This window comes from Chiloscyllium punctatum, chromosome 38 (genome assembly GCF_047496795.1).
Source record: "Chiloscyllium punctatum isolate Juve2018m chromosome 38, sChiPun1.3, whole genome shotgun sequence".
NCBI lineage: Eukaryota > Metazoa > Chordata > Chondrichthyes > Orectolobiformes > Hemiscylliidae > Chiloscyllium > Chiloscyllium punctatum.
This window is the reverse complement of record NC_092776.1, coordinates 56,808,699-56,830,313: the sequence shown is the minus strand read 5'-3', so window position 1 is coordinate 56,830,313 and position 21,615 is coordinate 56,808,699. Positions and strand designations below refer to the sequence as shown.

The following is a 21,615-nucleotide window of genomic DNA, read 5'->3' as shown; positions in this document are numbered from 1 at the left end:
AACTGATCAGAGCTCAAATTGTGTTCAAAACCACTACATTTCAGATCTCAATTTTTTGTACAAGAGCAAAAATAAATTCTTCCTTGAACCAATGCAATCAACAAATGAAAAACAGAATACCACAGGAACAGGCCCTTCGCCAAAACATGATGCCTTTCTAAACTAAAAACCTTTTGCCTCTCAGTGGTCCATGTCTCTCTATTCCCTGTCCATTAGTACAGGGCGACTGCAGTATCTGTAGAATCAACTGCGGTTTCAGTTATCCACAGTTTGCCACAGCCCAAAAATATTACATGGAACATTCTAGAACCAGGCCCAAGGGGGCAGCCGGTGAGGTAAATTTCCCACTTAAATGAAAGGGTTTGCAACTATCCACGGTTTTGGGTATCTGCAGTTGGCTTTGGAAAGTACTGCCTGCAGATACGGCGTGGAGCAGGTACTGTATATCTGTCAAGATGCCTCAAACATTGCTATTGTATCCACCTCCACCACTTCCTCTGGCAGCACATTCCAGGCATTAACCATCCTCTGTATAAAAAACTTGCCTCTTACATTTCCTTTAAACTTACCCCCTTTTACCTTAGACCTCCCCTAGTAATTGACATTTCTATCCTGGGAAAAAGATTGTTTCTCCATTCTATCCATGCCTCTCAATTCTGTAAACTTTTCGACACTCAAGTGAAAACAACCAAACAAAGTTTGTCCATATCTAATATCCTCCAAATCAGGCAATGTCCTGTACCTGCTACAAAGCTTCCACATCCTTCTGCTAGTGTGGCAACCAGAACTGCACACAATATTCCAAATGTGGCCTAACTAAAGTTCTATACAGCTGCAACATGACTTGCCAATTTTTAGACTCTATGCCCCAACCAATGAACGTAAGCATGTTATATACCTCCATGACCACTTTTATCCATTTGTGTTGCCAATTTCAGGGAACTGTGGACCTGCTTGTCCAGATCCCTCCATATGTTAATGCTTCTAAGGATTCTACCATTTATTATATAATTCCTTCTTGCATTGATTCATCCAAAATGCATTACCTCAGGATTAAACTCCATCTGCCATTTCTCCACCCAGGCGTCCAGCCTACCTATATCCTGCTATGTCCTCCAGCAATCCTCCTCACTATCCCCAGCTCCCCCAATCTTTGCATTGTCTGCAGCCTTACCAATTAGGCCACCTACATGTTCCTCAAACAACAGGAGTCTCAGCACTGATCCCTGTGGAACACCACTGGTCACAGACTTCCATTCACAAAAAACAACTTTCCACCACTATTCTGTCTTTGATAACTCAGCCAGTTCTGTATCAATCTTACCAGCTTACACAGATCCCATGTGACTTCATCTTTTGTATTAGCCTGCCATGAGGGACCTTGTTAAAGGCCTTGCTAAAGTCCATATAGACACCATCTACTGCCCTGCCCTCAAACACCTTTGTCACTTCCTCAAAAAGATTCAAATAAGCATGAGATACGCCCTTCCCCGCACAAAGCCATGCTGCTAACTCTAATAAGTCCATATTCTTCCAAATGCGAGTAAATCCTATCCCCAAGAACCTTCTTCAATAAATTTTTTTACCACTGACCTAAGGCTTACCAGCCCACAATTTCGCAAATTATCCCTGTTGCCCTTCTTAAACAAAGGAACAACTTAGGCAATTACCCTGTCCTCTAGGACCTCTCCTGTGACTAAAGAGGATACAAAGATTTCACACAAGGGACAAGGCCTCAGCAATTTCCTCACCTGCTTTTCTCAGCATTTTGGGATAGATCTCTTCAGATCCTATGGCTTGTCTACCTTAATGCTTTTCAAAACACCAACACCTCCTCTTCAGAGGAAGAGTCACTGGACCCAAAACATTACCTCTGCTTTCTCTCCACAGCTGCTGGCAAACCTGAATTTCTCCAGCAATTTCTGTTTTTGGTTAGAATATAATTGTCCTTTAACAATAGTTACCTGTATAGCTTTAGTTATACAGTTTAAAAAACAAGTTACCACTAAGAATATGCATTTATAATACTCATCAAGTCCACTATGATTAAACTGTCCTGTTTAATTGGTACACAAGATTTGGAATCTAAATTTTTTTGGCATTTGAAAACTTATAAAACAGACCTTAGTATTGTTCCTGCAAATACAAATTTTAACCATCTCAAAATTGCTTAAAAATGGACACAGAGTGAAAACCATTTGATGATTTGGGGTAACATTGGCTTGATGGGAAAGGCCAACTTCCAGCATAGCATTTCTTAAACCATCACAAAACATCACAATAATCGCTGGGTGGTCTTGCATTTGAAATTCCACAATCTTCCGTACTGTGTTGAGAAGATGGTCAATCGATTAGATCCCGAGGCAGTGAGAAAAGAAATGTGGAACCAAAGTTACAACAAATAGAAATGCAAACCAAAATGGAACTCACTTTTTTCCTTTTGTCTTCAAGCTTCTGGTAGGTTGGAGTGTGAAGATCTTCTATTGACTCTGCAATTGGTTTATTTAATGTTTCTGGAAGCAGGAGACCCAGGAATCCTGCTGACATCCCAGCAATTCCAAACACGATAAATGGCATTGATGGATTCAACGACTTCTGCAACACAAGAATGCTCACCTCAATGCATGCTTGAACCAATAAGGCTAAGGAAAGACAAGAAAATAGGAACATTCTGAATTTCCATTCAGCAAGATCATGGGTGATCTGCAAGCAAACATCTTATCTCCATCTTTACTGCCCACCAACAGTCAAGGGATCTAGCACTAACTGCTATTTGAAGAGGAGGATTTCAAACATCTACCATCCTTTCGGCAGGACTTTGACTGGGCTCTCTGGAGTAGAATGGGAACTAGGAGTAGGTGCGTGGATAAGGAATTGGGATGGAAGTCAGGGAAAACAATTAATCAGTCTGCATGTGGTTTCCCCAATACAGAGGAAATCACAATGAATAGCAATACATATTCTGAACTGTCAGCCGTACAAGTAAATCATTGTTACAATCAGGAGAGGTTGGGACTTTGGATATTGAGAGGGGATAAGGTAACACAGCAAGTCTCCTTGCAATTGCATGGAAACCTGTATCTGGGGAGTGGAGTCTGATGACATGGAAGGAACAGAAGAGAAAATGAGCAGTTACTGCAGGTAAGTAACAAAGTAACAGATATATTGGTCTGTATTGATAAGAGATCAGAGTACAAGGGTAAGGAAGCCCCCCCGAGAAGAGATCTGATGAAATCATACCTTCAGTACTGCTGAGAGTTCCAGTCTCCATATCTAACAATATACTTACTTAGTTAAGGTTCATTAGATTCCTGTGATAATTTGGTCAATAGTTCTGGAGTTTAAAAGAATGAGGTGTGATCTAAAATCTGAACAGGCTTGATGGAGTGGACTGTGGGGTTATTTTAGTCTGGCTGGGGAATCAAAAGCATGGGGGAACAGTCTCAGGATGAGAGCTCAGTCATTCAGGACACAGTTGAGATGAAACATATTCACTGAGAGAGGTGTGAATATTTGGAATTTTCCATCCAGAGGATTATTGTATTAATAAAAACAAAGTGCTGGAGATATCCAACAGCTCAGGCAGTATCTGTGCAGTGAGAAACAAACGTTAATGCTTCAAGTCCAAAGAGATCAACACAAACTTGAAATGCTAACTGCTTCCCTCTCCCCAGATGCTGCCAGGCTTGTGGAGTTTCTTCGACATTTTGTTTTTATTTCAAATTTCCAGCATCTCAGGATCAGAGTTAAACAGCACGGAAACAGATCCTGAGGTCTAACACATCCAAACCAACCACATATCCAAAATTAATCTGGCCCTATTTGCCAGCATTTGGTCCATACACCTCTACATCCTTCCTATTCATATACTCATCCGATGCCTTTTAAATGTTGCAATTGTACCAGCCTCCACCACTTCCGCTGGTGGCTCATTCCCTACATGCATCACCCTCTGTGAAAATGTTTCGCTTAACGTCCATTTTAAAGCATTCCCCTCTCACCCTAAACCAATGCCCTCTAGTTTTGGACTCTCCTACCCTGAAAAAAGGCCATGGCTATTCACCCTGTCCATGCTGCAGTATTTTGCTTTCATTAATACTCCATAATTGATGATATATTCAAGGCTGTGATAGATTGTTGATCTCCCAAGGAATAAAGGGATAATTGGAAGGAGGTGGCTAAATGAAGTCTAAGCAGAAGATCAGCCATGCTTGCACGTGCAATTACCAGACTGATTCCTAGGGTGGCTGGAGTGATGCATAAAGAGAGACTGGATTCACTGGAGTTTAGGAGAATGAGGTGGGAGAGGGATCTCATAGAAACCTACAAAACTAACAGGACCAGATAGAGTAAACACAGGAAGAATTCCCTCAATGTCTGATGAGTTCAGAACCAGGGGTTATAGTTTAAGGGTACAGGGTAGTCCATTTAGGGCTGAGATGAGGAGAAAATTTATTCAGGAGAGGTGAACCTGTGGAACACTCTGCCACAGAAGGTGCTTTTGGCCAAAATACTGAATGTTTTCAAAAAGGACGTAAATACAGTTCTTATTGGATAAAGGGATCAAAGAGTATGGGGTAAAAATAGGGGCAGGGTACGAAGTCGGATGATTAGTCATGATCAAACTGAAAGGGGGAGCAGAATGAAAGGACCAAATGGTCTAGCCCTGCCTGCCCCTATTTTAAATGCTCCAACTGGCCATCTGATCTACTCCTGCTCCTCGTTCTCATGTCACAGCAATCCAGACATTGTCTGCCCCAGGTTACTGTACAATTGAAACATGACTTCTACCCCCTCATATCCTAATGCTCAGATATAAACCTTCAACCTTTTAACCTGATCATGACATCTTAATGAGTAGTGTATGAGAGCCAACAAGTTTTTGTCATTCAACCCTCTTTAGGTCCAAAGTTGGTGACCTCACATTTGTTTCACATTTAATCCTTTACCTAATCTATCAACTCCTTTGAAATTTTACACTTTCACCAAGATTGCTTACATTTTCTGTACATTTCCCAACATCTAAATCATTAACTAATACAAATGTTTGAGACCCCAACATAGATCGCTGCAGAATGTCACTAGTCAAGAGACTGTAATGACAGTAGCTTGCCATTATCCCTACCCTGTCTCCAGATGCTCAGCCAAATAGAACATAGAACATTACAGCGCAGTACAATGTTGCGATTGGTACGATATTGCACTGACCTGTGAAACCAATCTGAAGCCTATCTATCCTACACTATTCCATTATCATCCATTTGTTTATCCAACGATCATTTAAATGCCCTTAAAGTTGGCGAGTCTACTACTGTTACAGGCAAGGTGTTCCAGACCCCTACTACCCTCTGAGTAAAGAAACTACCTCTGACCTCGGATGCTGCCTGCGCTGCTGTGCTTTTCCCGCACCACTCTAATCTCGACTCTGTGTCAGCCTGGTCAATTTCTCTTCCACAATATCGCTTTGTTTAATAAACCACTTGTCAAGTTCACCACGATTCTTGTTTGTGGTCTCTAATCCATTGGGCTAAATTTCTCTGGCAATAGCTAATCAGGTCAATAATTTACTTCCAACTCCATGAGCTTTCACTCTAGCTTGTACGTTCTGAGGAGAGACTTTAACAAATGTTCCCTGCAAACCTGACATCCACAAGCAAGAATTTCCACTACTTTGGCAATTTCTTCAAATAATTCAATCAAATTCGTTCGCATGACCTACCCTTTATAAACAGTTGGCTTTCTCTGATCAGCTGAAAATGTTTGGATGTTCAGTCACTCTAGCTTCAATTACAAACTGTAGAAATTTCCTGACAATAGATGTTATGTATTTTGGTCCATTATTTTGTGGTAAGCTGTCACCTTTCTTAAACAGTCCCTGAATCGAGATAACTGGACAATTACAGATGTTTTTAATGTTGTATGACACAGCAATGGAGCAGATAGAACCTAAATGTGGGCATCTACAATGTGTTAACACAGCAAATGCTGTGTGCTGAGTGAGGACACAAGCAAGCTCTTGTTATGATTAAGACCTGCTGATACTAATTGAAGAAAGGTGAGGTCTTTGTGATGTGTCCCTCCCCACTAGGCCACAAGGTTTAAATTCATGACTCAATTGCCCTAGCCCATACGTGTGTCATGGCATGTCCAACCAAGAAATCTAATGGTTTTGCAATGCACTGGTAGTGGCTCCACCTCTGGGCCAGAAGGTCAGATACAAATTCCACTTGCCATGGAGGTGTGTCATAACACAGTCGAAAATGTTTGATTGAAAATATTTATAGAACCCAGTTTAGGGTCTTGTGCTGAGTGGTAATGCACCAACTTCTGGGCCAGGAGGTCCAGGTTCAAGACCCACCAGCCATGGAATAATGTCATAGTATATCTATTTAAAACCAATTATAGTAACCAGTTTCCACCCAGTTTGGACTGGTCTGTAAACGGGCAACATAATCTTCACCTCTGCTGTCTAGATTATTGTGAATAAATCTTTGTGGAAATCTTTGCCCTAGTTTGTTCCCATACCAGATGGATGTTTACTGCTTTAACACAAAGTTCTCATCTGCTTCAAGACGAAGGTCATAGCTGAACAATATCGGTTACCAGATCACTTTGAGAGATATAAATAGAAGTAATTCTGATGCTAATGCTTTAAACAGGACATTTTTCAAACAGTGCAACAATGAAATATTGGTGTAACAGAGATCTTTACAAAATTAATTAAGCCAGAGATCACAAATAAATATTATTTTTCCAGTAAGAATGAAATCCACAAGCTTTTATCAAATAATTGAAGCTTCCTGCCAAACAATACTAGTCAGGGACACATCGTTGAGAGGGGAAAGGGCCTTCAGAGATGGTTGCCTAATTAATGAACAACATAGTCAGGAAACTGTGCACTTCTTTAAAAAGAATTAAACATTGAGTGGAAATGATCACAATAAACTAAATCTGCTCTCAAATGTTCAGTATATCAAGGGCCAAAAGTTCCCTCCAGTTAGCAAGTAATTCAAACCATTTGAGACTTCACAACAATTAACTTGTCCTAATTTTAACAGATCTCCAGTAAAGAGGAAAACTACATCAGGTGATGCACCTCATGCAAGGTCGATGTCATATATGAATATGAACACAAAGCACATATTTGCTATTTTCATTTCACAGAAACTTACAGGAAGCTATTTGGTCCATTATGCCTGCACTTTTTGAAAGAGCCAGCCAATTTATCCCACTCCCTCTGTCTTGTAATCTTGCACGTTTTTCCTTTGTCAGTATTTAGCCAATCCTCTTTTGAAATTTACGATGGGATCTGGTTTCACATTTCAGCAGAGTGTGGAAGACAACCACTCTCTGGAGAACGCACTTAATGATCCCTTTTCTTTTGTTTGTCAGTGTTTCCTTATTATCAATACTTCAGTGGTGGAAACAATTTTTCCTTATCTACACTACTAAAGTCCAACACTTTCATCAAATCACACTTCAATCAATTCGGTGCCAACTTCTTTGTAGATTTTCCAATTTTCTGAAATGTTGCATCTCTGGTGGCATTCTAGTATGTCTCTTCTGCACCATCCTTATAGCCATGACATCATCCTGAAAGTATGGGAGCCAGGACTGGGCACAATAGCATGAGTCTACTTATGTTAAAAGGAGTTTCATATGACTGAGTGAGCACCCTGAAGTGCCACCATGCAGGTTCAAGGAGGCTTCTGCATATATAGAAAGGTTGAAACTAACCAGCGCGGGAACAAACGGTGCCAGAATCCCACCAACTCTGCATGACATTGAGCAGATTCCCAATCCAGCATTCCTGTGTGAAAGAAACCATATCAGATCAGAGCAGGTTTAAAAACTCAAACTCTATAACTGCTCATGGTTCAATTATAAATCAGATGGCACTGCCCTCCCCAGAGGCCAAATACTTACAACCTAGAGGCAAGACATCAATTTTGCATCTTTAGGATTTCACGATAGAAATCTGATCAGTAATTCATGTTTCTTACTACAAACGGACACCTGGGTCATATTTCAGACATCTAGACATTAACTTCTAAAGTGAACTAGAAGTGAACTCAACTACCTCAAACAACAAACACATTAAATTGTAAAGTAGAAATGCAGGAATTCAAAATGAGAAAGTGTCCCACCATACAAACTCTTACATTCCCTCTTCAAGGACTCAATGTACTTACAATACTTGTACTGACACCTCCTGCATTACTGCACTCTCAGTCTGGCATCATTTAATTCTTTTATCAAGTCGTTCCCACAAACAAAAACAAGAAACTATAAAGGTGGATAGGTCAACCAAAGGGCAACTGGAATGTAACAATCTGGATGAATCGGATTTTGAAAAAGAAGTTTTTACAAATACATTAAGGACAAAAGGGTAACTAGGGAGAGAATAGGGCCCATCAAAGAACAACAAGCCGGCCATTATGGGGAGCCGCAGAAAATGGGGGAGGTATGAAATGAGTATTTTGCATCAGTATTTATTGTGGAAAAGGATATGGAAGATATAGACTGTAGGGAAATAGATGGTGACATCTTGCAGAATGTCCATATTACAGAGGAGGAAGTGCTGGATGTCTTGAAATGGGTAAAGGTGGACAAATCCCCAGGACCTGATTAGGTGTACCCGAGATCTCTGTGAGAAGCTAGAGAAGTGATTGCTGGGCCTCTTGCTGAGATATCTGTATCATCGATAGTCACAGGTGAGGTGCCGGAAAACTGGAGGTTGGCTAACGTGGTGCCACTGTTTAAGAAGGGTGGTATAAGGACAAGCCAGGGAACTATGCGAGGTGCTGCATTTTGGGAAAGCAAACCTTAGCACGACTTATACACTTAATGGTAAAGTTCTAGAGAGAGTTGCTGAACAAAGAGACCTTGGAGTGCAGGTTCATAGCTCCTTGAAAGTGGAGTCACAGGTAGATAGGATAGTGAAGACAGCGTTTGGTATGTTTTCTTTTATTGGACAGAGTATTGAGTACAAGAATTGGGAGGTCATGTTGGGGCTGTACAGGACATTGGTTAGGCCACTGTTGGATTATTGTAGGCAATTCTGGTCTCCTTCCTATTGGAAAGATGTTATGAAACTTGAAAGGGTTCAGAAAAGATTTACAAGGATGTTGCCAGGGTTGGAGGGTTTGAGCTACAGGGAGAGTCTGAACAGGCTGGGGCTGTTTTCCCTGGAGCATCAGAGGCTGAGGGATGACCTCATAGAGGTTCACAAAATTATGAGGGGCGTAGATAGGATAAATAGACAAAGTCTTTTCCCTGGGGTCGAGGAGTCCCGAACTAGAGGGCATAGGTTTGGGGTGAGAGGGGAAGGATATAAAAGAGACCTAAGGGGCAAACGTTTCACACAGAGGGTGGTATGTGTATGGAATGAGCTGCCACAAGAAGTGGTGGAGGCTGGTAAAATTGCAACATTTAAGAGACATTTAAGAGTCCTTGAAGAGGGAATGTAAGAGTTTGTATGGTGGGACACTTTCTCATTTTGAATTCCTGCATTTCTACTTTACAATTTAATGTGTTTGTTGTTTGATGGGTATATGAATAGGAAGGGTTTGGAGGGATATGGGCCGGGTGCTGGCCGGCATGGACGTGTTGAACCGAAGAGCCTGTTTCCATGCTGTACATCTCTATGACTCTAAATCGCTCAGTGAAATCTGTCTTACAGAAATTATTGCTTGAAAACTGCTCATAGGAAACGAGGCAAAAATACTTGAGAACCAGAGCATCACCTCGGTCAGCTACTTTTACAACTATCAGTTATGCAACTCGTCCCATTTCCTCAAGTGAGTCTGGTTACCTGAACAATTCCTCAGCAAGAAGGTGAAACGCACTTTCCAGCATCAGCTGGAAAGGGTTCCCAGTGGAATCTGTGTGCTTGGGGTGGAAGTTGTTTAAATTTCAGTTTTAGCTGAACAACAATCTCAACACTCTGATATATAAGTCATAGATGAAAGGAGCTATATAAATGAAAGTTTCTCTTTTCAAATAACAACGGAAAATATGCTAAACTTGTGTTGTCACCATAATAGAATTATATTTACCTGATCACAGTTGGGTAAAGCTCTGCAGTAAAGACATAGACAATATTAAAGGCAGCACTGACAGCTAACTTTCCACACAGTGCTAATGAAGTGACATTCAGCAAGAATCCCATGTCAAAGCCTGCTAAGAAAGAAACATATATTTGGATTATGGATTAAAAACAGCTTATATGGAGTTAAATCACAAATGAGTCACAGTATCACTGAATGGGTTAAAACAGGTTATATGGAGTTTGGTCACAAATGGGTCGCAATCACTGAATGGTCCTGGATGTAGGTTTGCTCGCTGAGCTGGAAGGTTCATTTTCCGACATTTCGTCACCATACTAGGTAACATCTTCAGTGAGCCTCTGGACGAAGCTTCAACCGGAGGCTGACTGAAGATGTAACCTAGTATGGTGACGAAGCGTCTGAAAATGAACCTTGCAGCTCAGCGAGCAAACCTACATCTAGAATCTCAACCTGAGTTACAAATATTCTCAAAACTCACCATCACTGAATGGGGTAAAAAAAGGTTATAAGGAGTTAGGTCACAAATGGGTCGTAGTATCACTGAACACCCCATTGGCTCAAAAGCCAAATGCTTCGCTCTTGTTCTTATGTTTGACACATGACAGCATGGAAACAGTGGTCTCCTCTACACTGGGCAGACTGGGTGACTGCTTTGTGAAACATCTCTGCTATTTTGTAAAAATGAGTTTCCAGTTGCCTGCCATTTCAAAACAACAGTGTCCCCATGCCAACATTTATCTCAGGCCTGCTGCAGTACTCTAATAAAGCTCAATGCAAGCTGGAGGAACAACACCTCTACCTTCCACCCATGTTCTTTAAAGGCCTCAGCACTCAATACTGAGTTTAACAATTTCAGAGCTAGAATATCTCTCTCCATTTTTGTGACCCCAGCCCCACATCCCAGGCTCTGTTCTGTATGGGTTGCTCTATTTACACTGATTCAGCACTTTTCTCTCTCTCCTGGCTTACCATCAACTATCCTTTAGGCAGCTTCTCCATTTCTCTCTCTCTCTGCCCCATTTCCAACAAATTAACTCATTCTTCACCTAAATAAACCCCCCAACTCCAATCTCACTCATCATCAGCACATAAACCACTATTTGCCAAATGCTTTCAGTTTGACAAGGGTTCAGTGGACTCGAAACGTTCACTGTTATTCTCTCCACAGACGCTGCCAAACCCACTGAGTTTCTCCGATACTTTGTGTTTGTTTCAGATATATTAACCTTCCAACGTTGTACAAAAATACTTTAAAGATCAGGAAGGTACACCAAGAATAATCCATTAGCAATGAGATCTAAAGAAAAACAGGTCAATTTAATGTTATATTTATCATAAGCATTAAACTACAGAGATTTTGTTTTAAAAGATCTTCTTACCCAAATGCCTAGGCAAGAACATGGTACTTATGCAGGCAAGCCCTGCAAATAACAGGAATGCTGTCATTGTCTTCCGTCTTCCTGACCTTGGGTTTTGGTTGGAGAGGACAGAATTAGGTGTCATAATAAAATAAGGAATCCAATCACATTACATGGAGAAACTCCTGGAATGGCTAGCCATGCCCAGGTTCACAGAATAAAAAAAACAAACGAACTGTGGACACTGTAAATCAGAACCAAAAACAGAAATTGTTCAAAAAGCTCAGGTCTAGCAGCATCTGAGAAGAGAAATCAGAGTTAACGTTTCACGCCCTAAGGAAGGTCACCGGATCCAAAACGTTCATGTTTATTTCACTCCAGACGTTGCCACACCTGCTGAGCTTTTATAGCAAGTTCTGTTTTTGTGCTCATATTTGTAGAGTTCCATAAAGCATTTAAACTGGAAACTGCTCTTGTGTACCTGTCCTTGGTACCAGACATCAAACCACAATTGGTTCAAATAATGCCACATGATACAACACAAAACCAACCAGATCTGTCTGAACCTTAGACCAAGTATTCTAACCTTTAGATTGTTAAAATCAGTGACGTGCTCACTAGGTAGCAGTTTCATCTCTGGCAAAGGATCATGGGCTCAGGTCCTACTCCAGAGACTTGGAGTCCAATTCCAGGTTGACACACAATGGAGTGCTGCACAGTCAAAGGTGTCATCTTTCAATGAGATGTAAAGCAAAGGCATCATGTGCCGTCTCAATGAAAAAAGATCCCATTACATTCTTTCAAAGGGGTGCAGGGAAATTCTGCCCTACACTCTGGCCAATATTCATCCCTCTGTAGCAGACTGTCTGGGAGTTGTTTCGGGGATCTCCATGTACACAAACTGGCTGCAACATTTCTATTGTTAAGACATTTCACAAGTATGTAATTACCTGTAAAATGTTTTGGGATGTCCTGAGACATTGAAAGGTACTTTATGTAAATATAATTCCTTCTTTTTCTACCTTAAGTGTTTCAGACAGAGTTATTCTTTGAAAAGGGTAAGCAAAATCATACATAACCTCTTATGTAAAATAAGATGAAGTCACCATAGTCCTATCAGACCATCGGGCTGCTCACTCATTACAGAGAGACACAACTGGTGGTGGTTCAACCTGAGGGACACCACACCTCAGGCAAGGTTGAGGAGAGTCCTTCATGGTCACTTCAGCTGGTGCAGGAATTGAACCCATGCTATTTGGATCACTCTGTATTGCTAACTAGCCATCTAGCCAACTGAGCTAAATCAACCCCCTCTCTCTAATGTACTGAATGCTTTACACACAAAAGTATTTCGGAGTACTCATTCCATTGAGTATACTCTACAAAATGCTCTTACTATCAATTTATTCTCATTATTTTTATAAAACTGTGAATTTTCCCGCCCACATTTCTCTCTCAGCCACCATCCCTGTAGTTACTGAGATACATTGGCTCCTGGCCCTTCAATGCAACCAAACTAAAATTCTCATCCTTCCAAGGCGTCACCCATCCCGCTTTCTATTACTTGCTCCAGCCATAGCCTTCTTCCCCAACAATGCTCCATTCCTCTGACTCCAGCCTTCTGAATCCTCCCCACTAGCTCCACTCAGACCTTGACAATTGTGTCAACAGGCCCCTGGAACTCTCTCTCTGGAGTTCCCTCCCTCTAACTTCCTATTTCCCTCTCCTTTAAATCTAATTCTGTGCTAAAAACATCAGGGTGCGAAATAATAAAAGGCATTACAAGAGAAAGGAAATACTGACATGTTTAACAGCCTTAAAAATGAATAATTCTGCAGACCGAGAAGAAATGTATCCAAGGCTGTTAAACGTATCAAGGGAGGAGATATCAAAAGCCTGGAAGTCATTTTTAAATCATCTCTAGCCACAGCTGAGGTCCAGAGGACTGGGGAAAAGCTAATGTGGTCCATTATAAAAGCATGGAGGAGGGTACAGACCAGGAAATTACAGCCCAGTCAGTTTAACCTCAGTAATACGGTAGTGATTAGAAAGAGTTCTGAGGAACAGAATATATCAGTACTTGAACAGACATGGATTAACCGGACGCCATCAGAGATTTGCTATGGGAGGGTCTTGTTTGACAAATCTGATCAAACCTTTTGAGGTGGTAACCAGGACTGTTAACGATGGTCATCCCTCTTTCATTTAGATGGACTTTAGCAAGCCGTTTGATAAGGTCCCCTATGAAAGACTGGTCAAGAAAGTAAGAGTCCATCTGAGCCAAGGTAAAGCAGCACATTGAATCCAATTGAATCCAAACCTCAATGAGAGACAGGAAGCAGAGAGTGATGATACAGGGATGTTTCTGTGACTATTTCCAGTGGGGTTCCACAGTGCCCAATGCTGGGCCTTTTGCTGTCTGTGGTGGACACGAATGTACAGGCAATGATCAAAACGTTCACAAATAAAATGAAGATTGGCCAGGCAGTAAATAGTGAGGATAGCTGTAAACTGCAGCAGGATATCAATGGACTGGTCAGATGGGCAAAGCAGTGGCAAACAGTATTCAACCTGGAAATGTGTGAGGCAATACACCTGGGGAGGGCTAACAAGGCAAGGAATGACACTATGAACACTAAGACAATGGAATGTACTGAAGATCAGAGAGCCTTTGGTATTCACATCCATAGATCCCTGAAGGTAGCTGAGCAGGTAGATAAGGTGATGAAGAAAGAAATGGAACTCTTGTCTTTATTAGCCAGGTCATAAAATAGGGAAGTTACACTGGAACTGCATAAAACACTGGTTAGGCCAGAGCAGGAGTGTAGCTCTGGTCACCACATTATAGGAAGCTGGTGATTACACTAGAGAGAGTGCAGAGGAGATTTACCAGGATACTGCCTGGACTGGAGAGTTTCAGTAATGAAGATAGATTGGGTGGACTGGGCTTGTTGAGAGGAGACCTGACAGAAGTATAATATGATAATGAGGAGTGCAGCTAGAGACAGAAGACTAAGATGAGAGTTGAGGAAATTAGATTAGATTAGATTACTTACAGTGTGGAAACAGATTGTTTTAACTCAGAGGTGGTGGAAGTCAGACACTCACTGATTGAAAGTGTGGTTGAGCCAGAACTGCTCCTAACATTTAAGCAGTATTTAGAAATTCAGTTGCATTGCTCTAGCTTTATGGGTCAAGATCTGGAAAATGGAATCTGTGTACAGACCTATGTTGACAGGCACAACGTTCTCCTCTCACCTTCAACGCATGCCCTTGAGTAGTTGACATTTCTACCTTGAGAAAAAGATTCCAACTATCTACCCTAACCATGTGTCATTCTTTTATAAACTTTTATCAGATCGCCCTCAGGTTCTGACGCGCTAGTGAAAACAATCCATATTTTTCTGACTGCCCCTTGCAGCTAATACACTCCAATCCAGATATCATACTGGTCAGCCTCTTTTGTACCCTCTCCAAAGTCACCATATCTTTTCTATAGTGTGGCAACCAGAACATACAATACTCCAAATGTGGCCCAACTAAAGTCTTCCACAGTTGCAACATAACCTGTCAGGTTTTATACTCAACTGATGGAAGATAAACATGCCATATATGTCTTCTTTACCACCTTATCCATTTGTGTTGCCACTTCCAGGGAGCTAGGACTTGCCTCTCAAGATCCCTCTGCATTATCAATGCTCCTCAGGGTCCTGCCAGTTACTGTATACTTTCCCTTGCATTTGATCTCCCAAAATGTATCACTTTACACTTGCCCGGATTAAACTCCATCTGCCATTTCTCCACCCAATTTTCTAAGTGATCTATAATTCTGCTGTATGCTTTGATAAGTTTCCTCACTATTCACAAAGCCACCAATTTCCGTGTCATCTACAAACGTAACCACACCACCTACATTTTCATCCAAATCATTTATAGGTATTACAGAGGTCCCAGTACTGATTCTTGTGGAACTCTGCTGGTCACAGACCAATAGTCAGAAAACACTCCTTCACAATTACCCTCTGGCTGCTGTGGTCAAGCCAATTTTATATCCAACTTGCTGACTCACCATGGATTCCATGCGATTTAATGTTCTGGACCAGCTTAAGTCCATAAAGACAACATCCAGTGCCCTGCCCTCATCAATCATCTTCACAATTTCCACAAAAAAGTCAAATTTGAGGGACAAGACTTTGAGCATATAAAGCCTGTCTATCCCCTATAAGTCCAATATTTTTTCAAATGTGCGTAAATTCTGTCCCTAAGAATCTTCTCCAATAATTTCCCTACCGCTGACATGAGGCTTACCTGTTTATAACTTCCTGGATTATCCATACTGGCCTTCTTAAACAAAGGAACAACGTTAGCTATTCTCCAATCTTCTGGGGCCTCACCCGTGACTAAAGAGGATACAAGGATCTTGGCCAAGGTACAGCAATCTCTTTCCTTGCCTCCTTCAGTATCCCATCAGGCCCTGGGAACTTATCTACCATAACATTTTTCAAGACACCCAGCAGCACCCACCTCCTCCTCAACATCGACATTCTCCAGAATATCAACATATCCCTCTCTAAACTCAGCACCATCTATGTCCTTCTCCTTGATGAATACTGATGCAAAGTACCCATTAAGGACCTCACCCACTTCCTCCAGCTATTTCCCTAGTTACCTTTTTGCTCCTAGAATATGCATAAAATGCCTTCAGATTCTCCTTCACCTTACTTGCCAAGGACATTTTGTTTAATTGTTTAAGTTCTCTTCTGCTTCCTTTATACTCAAAGGTTTTGCTTGATTTCAGTTCCTAAACCTTACATATGCTTCTTTTCCCTTTTTAACCAAACTTTCAACATCTCTTCTCATTCAAGGTTCCTGAATCCTTTCATCCTTATCTTTCATCCTCACAGGAACTTGCTAGTCCTGAATTCTGATTAGCTGGTCTTTAAAAAACTTCCATATACGGATTTACCCTCAAACAGTTTCTCCCAATCAATTTTTCCAGTTCCTGCCTAATACTGTTCTAATTAGCTTTCATCCAATTTAATACTTTTAGCCTAGGACTTACCGTGATCTATGAGTATCTTGAAACTTTCAGAATTACAAATACTGTTCCACAAACTGAAACTTCAAACACCTGGTCAGGCTCATTCCCTAATTTAAGGTCTAATATGGACCCTTTGCAGTTGAAATATCTGTAACACCAGAACTGTTGACTTCTCCAACTGCTGATGCTGACTGGCTTGCTGTGTTCTTCCAGCCTCCTAGGAGGAAGTGAGGACTGCAGATGCTGGAGACCAGAGTTGAAAAATGTGGTGCTGGAAAAACACAGCAGGCCAGGCAGCATCCAAGGAGCAGGAGAATCGACGTTTCGGGCATAAACCCTTCTTCAGGAATAAAGAAGGGCTTATGCCTGAAACATCGATTCTCCTGCTCCTCAGATGCTGCCTGGACTGCTGTGTTTTTCCAGCACCACATTTTTCTTCCAGCCTCTTGCTGGTCTACCATTAAAGTCCCTGGCACTAAGGGAGTCCCAAGTCAATATCGAGGAAGTTAACATCACCCACAAAAGCAACTGTTGTTTTGATATCATCCTATGATCTGTTAACATACCTGTTCCTCTACCTCCTCTGGCTATTGGGAGGCCTATAGTGTAACCCCATAATAGCGACCACACCTTTCTTATTCCTAAGTTCCACCCAAATGGCCATGCTGGATAAGCCCTCCATGATGTCCTATCCTCTCTTCGTACAGCTATGACATTCTCCTTAATCAGTGATGAAACTCCCCCATCCCTTTTATATTCTTCCCTAACAAGCCTGAAACATCTGAACCCTGGAACTTTGAGCTGCCAGTCCTGTCCTTATTGCAACCATGTTTCTGTAATGGCTACCACAATGCAGTCCACAAACTAATCCAGGCTCAAAGCTCATCTGCTTTACCTGTTATACTCCTTGTATTAAAATAAATACACTTCAAACTGCCAGTTCTGCCATGTTCATTAAACTAGCCCTACTTATGCTTCCTCTTAAAACTTATTCATCTAATGTCCACCTTCTCCTCAATCACTCAATACACTGACCTACTGTTCTGGTTCTAATCCCCTGTCACATGAGATTAAACTCTCCCGAATGGCACTGACAAACCTCCTGAGGATTTGGTGCCTTTCCAGTTTAGAAGCAACCCATCCGTCTTGTCAGGTCCCACCTGCCTGGAAGAGATCCCAATGATCCAGATTTGTGAAACCTGCCCTCTGACACCAGCTCTTTTATGTATTATCTTCCTATTTCTAGCCTCATGAGCACTGGCATAGGGACTAATCCTCTTGTGGTAAAGAATTCCACAGATTCACTAGCTTCAGTCAAAAAAAAACTCATCCTCTCTGTCTTAATGGATGACCTCGAGATAGTGCCCTCAGGTTCTAGACTTTCCAACAAGATGAAACAACCTTTCAGGATCTACTCTTAAGTCCCTTAACAATCCTGCATGTTGCCATAAGGTCCCCTCTCATTTGCAGACCTCAAATGAGTACAAACCCAACCTGTTCAACCTCTCCTCATATGAAAATTCCTCTATACCTGGCTCAGTCTAGCAAACATTCTCTAGAACATTTCTGAATCCAGTATGTCTTTCCTTAGATATGAATAGCCTTGTATGGTGTCACCCAGAGTACCCTATTTTTACATGCTATTCTCTTTGAAAGAAATGCCAATGTTCTGTTTGTCTTCCACATTATCTAATGAACCTATATGCCAAATCTACATTTGTGAATCATACATGAGGACCTGCAAATGCCATTGTGCTGAAGATTTCAGCAGTCTTCCCTCCATTCAAATAGTATTCAGTTCCTCTATTCCTACTGCCAAAGTGCATAAATCCACATTTTTCTACATTATATTCCATCTGCCAAGCCTTTGCCCACCTATGTGACTCATCTCTTCCCCTCTGTAAACTGTGTGTCATCTTCACAAATTACCATCCCAACTATTTTTGTATCATGCAAACATGGTGGTAATACATTCACTTTCATCATCCAAGTCTTTAGTACGAATTCTAAGTAATTGTTGCTCCAGCTCTGATCCCTGTGGCACTCCACTAGTTACAGGTGTGAGACAATGCTTTCACTTTAAAAAGGTTATTTTGTCCTGGATTTTTTGAGAGAAAGGCTGTAAAGGCAGAGGTGCCAAAGTCACTACGAGAGATGGCATAAGTCAACAATTCAGGATTTTTTTTTAAAAGTTATAACAATGGAAGAGAAGTGGCCAGCTCTCAGACCAATCTTTCTAGTTTTCTTTAGTTGCAGCAGTCAGAAGCTATTTGGGTCCAAAGGATTGCAAGCTTCAGTGAAGAATTCCGAGCTGCTACTTTCTCTGAAATCTCTCTATGTTGTTTCTTAGTTAATTTGGAATAGGTATTGTATTTATTATTTGGTTAAGTTTTCCAATAGTTAAGTTATTCTGAATTCCTCCTTCTTTTGTTTGTATTTTAACTACAGTGTCTAAATAAATTGTGTTCTGTTTAACGTTGAGTAGTTTGACCAGTCACATCATATCTCTAGAACACACACTTCACATCTACCTTGAAAATAAGGTTAGGGTCTAGGCAACCATTTAAAAATATTACAACCACTATCTTGAAAATGCCTCCTTTATCCCACTCTGTCGTACATGAGTTAACTCTATTCATGCTAATATACAAACTCGACACTAAGGGTTCTTTTCTGATTAAGTAGCCTCACACACAATACCTCAAAAACCGTCTTCCATAAATCCAAATATAATACATTAACATTTCCTCTTGATCTATCCTGATTGTTAACTCTTCAAAGAATTCTGATAAATTTGCATCCCATGATGTCCCCTTCATGAAGCCTTGCTGACTATGCTTGATTATATGATATATTTTTAAATGCTATTTTATTACATCATTTATAATAGACTCTAACATTGTTCCAATGGCAGACCTTAAGCTAACTGGCTTTTAGTTACCTGTTTTTTGTCTCCTTCCTTTTTATGAAAAGGTGCTACATTGTCACTTTCCCAATCCTCTGGGACTTTTTCAGAATCTGAGGATTCCTGGGAGATCATTACCAATCATCCACAATCTCTGAAGCTACTTTCATTAATATCCTAGGATGCAGCCCATCAAGTCCAGGGAACATTAACTCCATGACTTTGCCTAGCACTATTTCTTGCATGGTAGTTATTGTATGCAATTCTTCTCCACCTTTTGATTTTTTTGGCATTTTGGAATGCTATTAATATCTTAATATCTTGAAGACCAACGCAAAGTATTTATTCAACATTTCTGCCATTTCTTGGTTCCCCATTATTTCTCCAGTCTCATTCTCTAAGGGTCCAATTTTCACTTTGGACTTTCTCTTCAATGTTCTATATTTGAAGATGTTTTTACAATCAGTATCAATGTTACTTGCGAGCTTACCCCCTCAGTTTTTTTTAGATTAGATTAGATTCCCTACAGTGTGGAAACAGGCCCTTCGGCCCAACCAGTCCACACCGACCCTCCGAAGAGTAACTCACCCAGACCCATTTCCCTCTGACTAATGTACCTAACACTACGGGCAATTTAGCATGGCCAATTCACCTGACCTGCACATCTTTGGACTGTGGGAGGAAACCGGAACACCTGGAGGAAACCCATGCAGACACGGGGAGAATGCGCAAACTCCACACAGACAGTCACCCAAGGCTAGAATTGAACCTGAGACCTTGGAGCTGTGAGGCAGCAGTGCTAACCACTGAGCCACCATGCCGCCTTGTTTATTTTTTTTGGCTTTTTTTTTAAAAAGCTTTCCCAATATTGCATATTACCATGCATCTTTGCACATAGTGTTTTTCTTTCAATTTGATACTATCCTCACAACACACTCATTCATTGAGAGCAGCTGCCAAGCAATCATATCTCTCTGGTTGACCACAGTATTAGAGAGCAGTACTCAGGAGAGTGAGGTTGAGGTTGTACAGTTGGCTGTGGGGCCGGTGAGATTGTCACCATTTCTGCACTCATGATTGACACATCTGTCCTGTATTGGCCCTCGCCAGCCCTCTTCATCCTTTGAGCGTTTGACCAAGGGTCTGGATGAGAATCACCCTGCTCTCCAAGCTGGAGTAATCACATATGCAACCAGCAAACCTGGTTCCGCTCGCTGTCCATCTTCCCTCAATCTGACAGCAAGCAAGCAAACAGCAAAAAATCAGTGTCATTTCAGCGTGGGGGCAAATTAAACCCAACAGCTTCAGAGAATGCGGTAACAGCACCTTCACTGTTTCATCCAGACGGTAAATATACAGACTGTTACAAATCAAGATTTCTCCGACATCTTAATAATGTGACACATGGTTATACAATGCAGAAATCAGTTATGCTTTGTTCATTACAACTGGACATTATCAAAGGTCCTCAGATCAGTTTATGCATCTAATAGTTTAGGAGCTCCACCATGTGGCACTGAAGATCATTGCTGTACTAAGACTTCAACCTAAATTTAGAAAGGCTTCCTGGCCAGTAGCTATACAGCTGTTTATTTTAGAATTTTAAACACTCCTCAGCATTGCACTTTAATGATTGATAACAACCCAGAATATTACAATGCAGTTCCAAACACCGGACCAGCAACACCTCTTAGGTTTCCAAGCTGCTGACATGAATCAAGTAAAACACAATAAACTACACTGACAACAACTTCCAATTATACAACACTTTCTAACACTCTAAGTCTTCACAGATCCATAACTGAAAAAGTACGGAAAAGAAATGCAAACTTTGAGGAAAGCAAGAACATATCTAAACCCACATTTCATAATCTTGCAAAATTCCTAACCATTTCACGAACATTGATGTATTTTGAACCACAATTACTTTGTAACAATATTGTGCACAAGAAGGGTTTTAGAAGGGAGTAGCAAAGTTGTTTCTGGAGACCTGACTCAAATGGCTGCACTGCCTTCAAAACTGAGGCAAGGTAGAAATGGACAACGGCCAGAGTTGCAGGATTGCTGAGTCATCTAGGGGGTGAATGTTTTACTGGGGTAATTGCATTTTGGCAATCTGTTAATTTTAATGTTAAACACTGAATAAGCAACACATTCCTCTCACTTAGAGGAGCTGGAAGAAATTATTATGGTTCTAACTGTAACATAACTAGTAAATCACTGAGTCACATACAAATAATA

The 21,615-nt window shown here is 41.1% G+C and overlaps 1 protein-coding gene across 4 annotated transcripts in view; it reads right to left on the bottom strand.

Annotated features, from left to right (window-relative positions):
• The window catches only part of slc22a15 (solute carrier family 22 member 15), a 91,147-nt gene that overhangs the window by 5,587 nt on the left and 63,945 nt on the right, over nucleotides 1–21,615 (bottom strand). For 3 of the 4 annotated variants that reach the window (XR_011954707.1, XR_011954708.1, XM_072557952.1), the window contains exons 8-11: nucleotides 11,450–11,535; nucleotides 10,059–10,182; nucleotides 7,738–7,810; nucleotides 2,431–2,595 (exon numbers count right to left, since the gene is read on the bottom strand). Coding sequence is in view for 2 of the 4 variants with exons in the window: in XM_072557952.1 (XP_072414053.1) it covers nucleotides 2,431–2,595; nucleotides 7,738–7,810; nucleotides 10,059–10,182; nucleotides 11,450–11,535 (448 nt within the window). In the remaining 2 variants the exon portion in view is untranslated. The remainder of the gene's footprint in view (nucleotides 1–2,430; nucleotides 2,596–7,737; nucleotides 7,811–10,058; nucleotides 10,183–11,449; nucleotides 11,536–21,615) is intronic. The other variant, XM_072557953.1, reaches the window with a different exon arrangement.